Below are 9,535 nucleotides of genomic sequence, written 5' to 3' on the forward strand. Positions count from 1 at the left end.
ATCACTATGCATACATTCATGAACCAAAACTGTGTTGCCTTTCCCTATGCAAGTGGTGTTAGATACAAATTTGAATACACAATAAGAGGCACGTAGGCATGCGCCTACACACATGGCTATATACATGCACACACATACACCCATGCAGAGACACATACCATTTTGAAAGCATTGTCACAGTGATGGGTGTTTACCAGATAGCTTTGTCAGAGCCTTCCCCCACCCTTACCTCAGCAGAGGTCCACTAATTAAAGACAGCTTAGAGATGGAAAAAGGTGATTGCACATCCCCCTCCCCCCACCAGAATCACTGTCGTGTATCCTCCCACTGCTACAGGAAAGGAAGGATTTTGCATGAAGGTGGACTTCAGGGCAGGAAATCAACAACTGATCAGTTTCCAGAGTGGATTGTTGCTTTGTGGCAGCACACCTGGTGGAGCACTGGGTTAGGCAGATGACTGGTAATTGAAATTACCCTTAATTGTTTTTCTACTTCTGCAGTTGGTGCTGATAGAGAAGAAGCAGCAGCTGACAGGGCAGTTGGCAGATGCCAAGGAGCTGAAGGAGCATGTGGACCGGAGGGAGAAGTTGGTGTTTGGCATGGTCTCCCGCTACCTGCCTCAGGACCAGCTCCAAGATTACCAGCACTTTGTGAAGATGAAATCTGCTCTCATCATTGAACAGAGAGAGCTAGAAGACAAGATCAAGCTTGGGGAAGAGCAGCTCAAATGTCTCAGGGAGAGCCTACTCCTGGGGCCTAGCAATTTCTAATTCCACCAGCAGACTGCCCACATCATCCCTGTCCAGCCACAATGGGAAGTGCTTTCAATCTTCATTAGCAGTTTGTGGGCATATAGATAGCAGTTAGTTAGCAGTTTGTTCCATATCCTCTACCCTGGATGTCTCTTACTGCCCCTTACCAAGCAGGGAAGCAGGGCACCCAACCAGCTAGGAGACTCTGGAGAGGCCCCAAGCTTCTACTCTAGGGAGTAGAAGCAAGAAGTAGAAGCTGTAACAGAGTGTGATTATATAACCACACTCTCTTTCCCACAGTTTGTACAGCAAGCACTTACCATACACAGAACCAACAAAGTACTTTCATTCTTCTTTGTATTAGGACATCAGAGACATCATGCACTCAACACCCACCCACACCATAATCAGCCTTTCAAGGCTCAGAGAGAAGCTGCCAATGAAGCTCCACTCTGCCCCAAGGCTCATGGCCCAGTCACTTCTCAGAGATCTGGCTGTCTTGAGGGCATTTATCTACTGGAATTTCAGGGCCTCACTTAAGCTTTGCAGTGGGAAGCAGAGAAGGAGAATTATACTTAACAGAATGTGAGTAAAGGTTTGGGATCCCCACAGGCCCTGCTGGGAGGAGCTAGGCTTAATGAAGTTGGCTCCATCCCACCTTCCCCAGCATCTACATAAGGGGAAAGACGCCCACTCTTATCCCTAGCTGGTGTGGCCCTCCACCTGTCCTAAGACTTTGGGCCTACCACTTCCTGTTTCATGTTGCCTTTTTATTGCTTGGGTTACAGATGCCTACCCTAAGGGCTTCACACTATGGGTCATAAACAGTTTTGCTAAAGCTGACTTCAGCATACTTGTTTTGTTACTGGGGGGAAGGGATTCTTATTGTTATATTTTAAATGGCCTTTTGATTTTATTTATTTTTATGTTTTATTGATTTTTTTCTTCTTTTTTACCTAACAAGGTAAAATGAGGGGAATTAGAAAGGGAAAAGTTAGCCTAGAAGGAAAAGATTTTCTGTAGATCAGCTTGAATTCGCCATGGCTGGGTAAGTGGGTGTCAAGGCCTTGAATTATTCCCACCGTAGCTGACAAGTGTCTAAAAGAAGTTCTCACCTTGAACTCAGAGCTTCCCCACTGTGGCCTGGCCCTATACTTCTACTGAAGTATGGATAACCGTAAGCTTAATATTTCCCAACAGGGTTCAATTTTTCTTACATTTTTTTCTTGAAACCAAAGAAATCTGAAAGTTACCAAGGTCCACCTATTTCTTTACAGTCTCCAAGCTAAGGAAAGGGGAGAGGTGAGCTCAGGAGGAGTTCCTCTATCTAATTGCTTTCTCAGCCTGTGGCCTGGCTCAGGGAACCAAAATTCATGGTAGCCGAAAGCTCCAGTCAGGGCCAGTCTCCTGAGCAAATTATGATCCAGACAGGATGTGAGGCAGACAAACAACTAATGCTGCTGCTGTTGCCTAGGCCCTGACACTGGTAGCCAGTTTCTGTCCTGGAAAAGCCTTCAGGTGGGTGATGGCAGGAAGGGGGTTATGGCCAAACTCTGCCCTATTATAAAGCTCAGTTTCCTATTCCTTGCAAACTGGCCCATGCCTGGTATTGCACAGCCCTGCCCAGCAAGCCCTGGTATCTGTTCTAGTTATTGCTGAGTTCCTCCCTGTCCTTGGAGGTTAACTGTAGCAGCAGGGGTGCCTCAATGGACCAAAAGAATTTGCCAAGGAAGTTTGCTGCTGCTACAAATACTGGTTACTAACTTCCATTTCCTCCTCATTGTATTTGGAAACAATGGAAGAATCTTGGCCAGCAGGTTGTCCTGAGGGGTGGGCCTGGGTATGCTCTTAGTACACTGCTGCTGTCAGAACTACTGTTAAAATATCAACCTGCCATTCTCCCCCAAGTGGAGAATTCTACTTTATCCAGGAAAGCTGATGGCTTGTAAAGGGCTAAGCTTACCCAAGCTAATGTTGAGGAAAGTGGAGGACTGCTTTTAATATAGGCTGTGGCTGCCATCTTTAAAAAACAAACAAACAAAAAACAGGCTCTAAAACAAACAAAGGGCAAGATTGAGATGTCCTTTATTGAGAGAATGAGGCCAATGTAGTCCATCAGTATAAGACTGTGTGTGTGTGTGTGTGTGTGTGTGTGTGTGTGTGTGTGTGTGTGTGTGTGTGTGAGATATTGTGTGGCTAGAACAGCTTTTTGGAAATACAGGCCCAGGGTGGTCACTCACCTGGACACCGTGGCCATAGTCTTAGTTTTTCTAGTCAGTGGTAGATTGGTTGTACCTTAAGTTTATCACACTAAAAGTACTATTGACTCTGTAATTTTTGTCCTTCATCCTACTTCAAATTGTTACAGAGTTGGAATCAGAACAAAAGGATGCTCATTTGTACACTGAGGGACAGTTTCCAAAGATCTTAATAAAATAACCAAAAAATTATATTGAGCAGTGAAGCTTGGCAGACAAAGTGAACTACTAAACAGGCACTGATGTCCAGCACTGCTGACACAGCAGTCCCATTGTGAGTGATAGTGCTGCAAAGCTGTCACTATTACTTGAGATCCAGAGTCTCTTCTTCGTTCTCATGTCCTGTGCTCTGCCCTCCACAAATGCCTTCCAGGGGTAGCAGTCTGGAAGGCAGGCCAAGGGATTTCCACAAAGACAGTTACTGGTCTTGACTTCTGCCCTCTCCCTTCAAATACTCTTACAGGCCCCAATGAGTAATAGGTAAATACAGTGGTCGATATAGAGAGAGGAATTAGTGCAAGAGCCACTATAACATGTCCCTTCTAATTCCTTATTCCCAGGGACCTGGGTAATTGAGTCTCCTTAAATCCTACTGTCTGCAGACTCAACCAGGGTATAGCAGTAAATGCTCAAGAGAAAGAGACAAAGATACTAAAAATAAAGTCCTTGCAAGGGAGATACTGGAAGCAGAGGAACAGAGGTGAAAAGGTGAAAAGCCTCTTTCAAGACCAGTTTCAGGTTCTGTTTTCCACTTAACCTCATGTGCCCAAAAGTTGTCCAGGGGCACTAGAGCCACAACCTTAACCCCAGCCTCCCTAAAGGTGCTGCTCTGCCAGTAGCAGGTTTCAGATGAAGGAAGCTGGGCACATTTCTGTCCACTTCCTCCTGTCTGGAGCTTGGTGACTCCCAATGTGTTTGCCAAAGGAGTTATCTATGCCAATAATATTTCTGTAACAGCATATTATATTCTTTGAAGATTAGTAGATCTTTAGAGGGGGGTGGGACAGGGGGCAATTTCTATAGCTAAAGAACCAGTATTTGTTGTACAACTGTTGGGGGCCATCTATCCCATGTGAAGCTATTATTTTTCTGAGTCTTATTGTTTCTGCATTTGTGTCCTCCACCACTCCCTTCTTGGCTGACATTGATATGCCTGTCAGATTGTCATCAAGGGTCATACTTCAATAAAAGGTGCTAAGGACAAAAAAAAAAATCTCACGTGTTTTGACTGAGGTGATGGAAATCTCCTAATATCCTGCTGAAAATTATTGGAAAGGAATTTGGTCATCTATCCATACTTTTTCAGAGGTAACCATATGACCAGAACCTTACCCACATTCCTAAACCCTTACCTTGGCCCCTCAGGGATAGCACTGGTACTATATCATTAATTATCCCCAGTAAAATGACTTACAATTTGGGAAGAGTCAACAATAGTTGTAACCTCAAGTGTAAACCTCAGCAGTATAAAGAGTCCAGTTCTGAAATCTGTTCTGATCAGAAGTGATCAATTTTCTAGACCTCCTCTAATCTTTTGTTCTGTCTACTAGTATCATTTTCCTTCTACCTGTTATTCCAGTTTCACACCCTCACTTTTAGCAACCTGGAAAGTAAGGTCCTTGCTGACCAGCTCTCCAAGATAACCTCAAGGTTTAGACCCAAATGCACTCTAGGCAACTCCTCTGACACTGAAAAACTTAATTTTTTCCTGATCCATACATTGTTCATATCTCAACTGATATCCTATTTCAGATATCAAATGTGGTAGAATCAAAAGAACCTAGTTTTGGCATTAAAATGAACTGTGTTTAAATCCTGATTCTGCCTCTTAGTCTATAAACTTGGTTATTTGCTCAACTTCTGAGTTCATATTTTATTTATAAATGGAAGCAATATATATCTTACAAGGTTGTTGTGGCTTAAAAATAATAAATGAAAGCTGTAGGCTATCTACTGAGAAGTTGTTAGAAAGACAGAAACCTAGGCTCCACCTCAAACCCACTGACAAAAGTCTGCATTTTAATTAAATTCCCACGAGATTCATATTCATATTAAAAGTTAAAAAACAGTAACCTATCACAAACATGCTCGATACATGGTAACTATACATTATTCTAGTCCTGATTTACTCAATTCATTCCTTCTGAATCCTAGGCATATTCTTGTTCTTCTCATACTGCCTGCCTAAATTAGTTCAGCAAGATTGCTTGATACAAAGTTGATATAGACCTTGCAGGGGGAGGAGTGGATGCTGGGTGGAGGGGATCAATGGAGGAAAAAAGGGGGACATCTGTAATACTTTCAACAATAAAGGTTACATTCTAGTAGAAGAGGCAGATCACAATCAAGGAAATAAGATAATTTCAGATAATAGTAAGTGCTGTGAAGAAAATTTTAAAAGGGTGATGTGATGAGGATTAAGGAAGGGGACACTTGAATAGATAAGGGCATTTCTGAGAAGGGAATATTTGTGTTGAATCCTGAATATTACAGTGCAGTGAAGGCCTGGGGTGTGGGGAGCTGGGTGGAGGGGGTCAATGGGGGAAAAGGGGACATTTGTAATACTTTCAACAATAAAGATAAGCTTAAAAATAGGGGAAAAAATCACTTGTATTTCTATACATTAGCAATGAGGAATCTGAAAAAATTAAGAAAACAATTCCATTTATAATAGCATCAACTTAATAAAATACTTAGAAATACATTGAACAAAAGAAGTACAGGTACACTAAAAACTACAAAATATTGTTGAAAGTTTTTAAAATATAAGTGTAAAGATGCCTATGTTTACAGATGGGAAGACTTAATATTGTTTAGATGATAATACTCCCCAAATTGATCTACAAATTAATGCAATCCTTATGAGAATCCTAGCTGGCTTCTTTGCATAAATTGAAAAGTCAAACTTGAAGTTCATATGTAATTGCAAGGAACCCAGAATAGTTAAAACAATCTCTAAAAAGAACAAAGTTGGAGAATTCACACTTCTAGAGTTCAAAGCTTAATACAAAACTACAGTAATCAAGATAGTTTGGTACAAGCACAAGGCTAGACACATAAATAAATGGAATAGTATCGAGAGTACAGAAATAAATCCTCATATTATGGTCAATTAATTTTTGATAAGAATGCCAAGATAATAAAATGGAGAAAGAATAGTTTTTCAACCAATTATATGGGAACAACTGAGTATCCACAGGGAAAAGAATGAAGTTGGACCTTTCCTTACACCACACACAAAAATTAACTTGAAATGGATCATAAACCTACATGTAAAAGTTAACATTACAAAACTCTTAGAAGAAAACAGTAGTAAATCTTGATATTGGGTTAGGCAGTGATTATTTAGAATTCCAAAAGCACAAGGACAATAAATAAATAAATAAATAAATAAATAAATAAATAAATAAATATAAATTGAAGCACATCAAAATTAAAAACTGTGCTCCAAGCAATACTATTAAGAAAGTAAAAACACAATCCACATAATTGAAAAAAATATTTGCATATCATATGTCTAATATTGGGCCTTTATTCAGAACATATAAATAACTATTATAACTCAATGATAAAACTAAATAAAATGGGCAAAGGATTAGAGTAGACATTTCTCCAAAGAATATATGCAAATGCTCAACATTAAGGAAATAGAAATCAAAACTACAATGAGACACTACCTTATACCCACTACAATAGCTATAACAAAAAGGCAAACAATAACAAGTGTTGGTGAGGATATGGAGAAATTGAAACACTCATACATTGCTTGTGGGAATGTCAAATAATGTGGCCACATTGGAAAACAATTTGGCAGTTCCTTAAAATAGTAAACATAGAGGTTTTTAAATTTCTTTTGTATTTTTTAGAGAGAGGAAGGGAGAGAGAAACATTGATTGGTTGCTTCCCGCATGCACCCCAACTGGGGATTGAACCCAAAACCTGGGTATATGCCCTGACCTAGAATCAAACCCTCCACCTCTTGGTGTAACCGGATGATGCTCCAACCAACTGAGCCACATGGCCAGGGCTAAACATAAAGTTTTCCCATGAGTTAGCAACTCCACTCCTAGGCATACATACTTAAGAGAATTGAAAACAGGCATTCAAACAAAAGAATGTACATGAATGTTCATAGCAGCATTATTCATAATAGCCAAAATACGGAAACAACCTAAATGTTCATCAACTGAGGAATGGATAAACAAACTTTGATATATCCATACAGTGAGATATTATTCACCCATAAAAACAAATGAAGCACTGAAACATGCTACAACATGGATGAATCTTGAAAACATTATGCTAAGTGAAAGAAACCAGTCATAAAAGATCATATATCGTATGATTCCATTCAAATGAAATGTCTAGAAATAGGCAAATCTATAGAAGCAGAAAGCAGGTTAATTGTTCCCAAGGACTAGAGGAATGAGAGGTATCAGGTTTCTTTAGGGTATGATGAAAATATTAAAATTAGATTGTCATCATGGTTGTCCAACTCTGAATGTACTATAAACTATTGAATTATACACTTTAAATGGGTGAGCTGTGTGGTATATATAAATTATTTCTCAATAAAGGTGTGTCGTTTTTTTTTTAAAAAAAAACACCTTTTGTTTATTTCTATCAGTCTCATTCCTATTGACAAAAATCTGAATTGATGGTAAGCATGTAGCTCATGCCTGAGCCCAAAGGGTACAGTATTGACACCATTTTAATTTGAGGAGTGAGTTTGTCATTATATCATTCTCCTTGCTGACCTGGTAAATGCAGCAACACAAGGAGTAAGAGTAGTGTCAGTTCTGTCTCATGACTTCAGCAAGAATAGTACAGATGGGGCCTACTGCAGAGGAGGGACAATCTTTCTAGGCAGGTAGTATGGTAGAGTGGTTAAGAACTTCAGCTCTTTAGACAAATAAACCAGGTTTCAGATCCTGACTCCACCGACTGTTACCTTTATAAGTTACTCAAACTTCAACTCATTTAATGTTCATATGAAGCACTTAACGCCTGCTATACAGTAAGTATTCAATAAGTGTTAACTGCTAGATTTATTATTTTTACTGAGCTGACATTGAAGCAAAACAACATAAGGAAAAGTAAAGTATGCTCAGCTTTAGAATAGACATTTCTGTTAATGTGATCTTGGGAAGTCACCTCATTTACCAAGCCTTAACTCCTCCATAACAATGAGGATAATAATCCTATAAGGAGGCAGTTTAAAGCCTGTACACTGGAATCCACACCACCTGAGTTTGAATACTGGCTCCACCACTTACAAGTTGTGTTACCTTGAGCATATTTAACTTCTCTGGCCTGGGTGTCCTTTTCTTTGGATCAGAGGTAACAAAAATACATACCTCCTTGGGTTGGTGTGAGGAATTATTGAGTTAATTCATGAAAAGTGCTTAAAACAGGGCCTAGAATAAAGTAAATACTCAATGAATGTTAACTATTATTATAAAGCTAAAGTAGGAAATAAATGAGATCCTTGGTAGAGCTGGACATGTGGTAGGTCCTCAGTAAAAGGTGATTCTCTTGCTCACCCTTCCAAGATTTCCTTGGACTTGCAGAGAAAATGTTTTAGACTAAGGAGGTCCCCATAGTAAGTAGAATTTTCTGGCAAGCTCATCTTAATGGGAACAATGTCATCGATTAGCTGCCAATACCTCTATTTCCAAGAAAACACCCCATTCAGAGCGGTAGAGTAAAAACTATTTTACATGTGGACTACTTGGGCTCCAATTTGAAGATAGTTTAGGGAAATCCTCTATTTCACTCAAACTCCTCTTTAGATTTGGAGTCAACTTATATGTTATTGGATTTCCTACCCTAAGTTAAGTACTTTCACATATTTTTACTTCCACTATTTTTTTCTATCTAATTATACAATTTTTAAACAAAACCCTTCATTTAATCTTTACAACAGCTCTGTGATTTTTAAACACTTCACTAAGTAGAAATTCAGAATTTTGGCAACATTTTTACTGTTTGTAAATTAAATAATAGGAGTGTAACTGTAATGTCATTCATTCATTCATTCAACTAATATGTTAGGTATTGTTTTATGCTCAGGAGAGTCAGAAGTGAACAAAATAGGCAAAGTGCTACCTTCATGGGGCTTCCATCCTAATGAAATTGATATACACAATTACATGATACTTTATATATAAAAATACACATACATACACAATCATTTTTTACCCTGTACAGAAGTCAAAACAGATTTTTCCTTGATTCCAGAGCTGTTAGTAATAAGCTAACTTAATGAATCTCTTTGCTACTATAATAACTAAAATATTTTACATTAATTTTCAGCAGAGATGTTCTTATTTTCTGACTATATAAAATTTGTATTGGATTTTTTTTTAAATGTCTAGCAAAAAGATGGCAAGCCTCTATCACTGAAAAGTCAGATTTAAAGATAGTTTAGACAAAAAGGTTGAATTCCACTATTGATAAAGATGACCAACCTATATCACATGGAAATCTTGCCCATTTTGTGCATGGTTCAAACATGGCCACAGG

General features: G+C 39.0%; 1 protein-coding gene across 2 annotated transcripts in view; it reads left to right on the forward strand.

The window, feature by feature from the left end:
- The window catches only part of SHROOM4 (shroom family member 4), a 208,443-nt gene extending 204,119 nt beyond the window's left edge, over window positions 1–4,324 (forward strand). Inside the window, exon 10 of one of the 2 annotated variants that reach the window (XM_016218523.2) lies at window positions 501–4,324. In XM_016218523.2, coding sequence (XP_016074009.2) covers window positions 501–770 — 270 coding nt within the window. In that variant the 3' untranslated portion in view covers window positions 771–4,324. The remainder of the gene's footprint in view (window positions 1–500) is intronic. The other variant, XM_016218524.2, reaches the window with a different exon arrangement.
- Window positions 4,325–9,535: the final 5,211 nt, after the last annotated feature.

The sequence above is a fragment of the Miniopterus natalensis genome, chromosome X (genome assembly GCF_054644295.1).
Source record: "Miniopterus natalensis isolate mMinNat1 chromosome X, mMinNat1.hap1, whole genome shotgun sequence".
Taxonomy (NCBI): Eukaryota; Metazoa; Chordata; class Mammalia; order Chiroptera; family Miniopteridae; genus Miniopterus; species Miniopterus natalensis.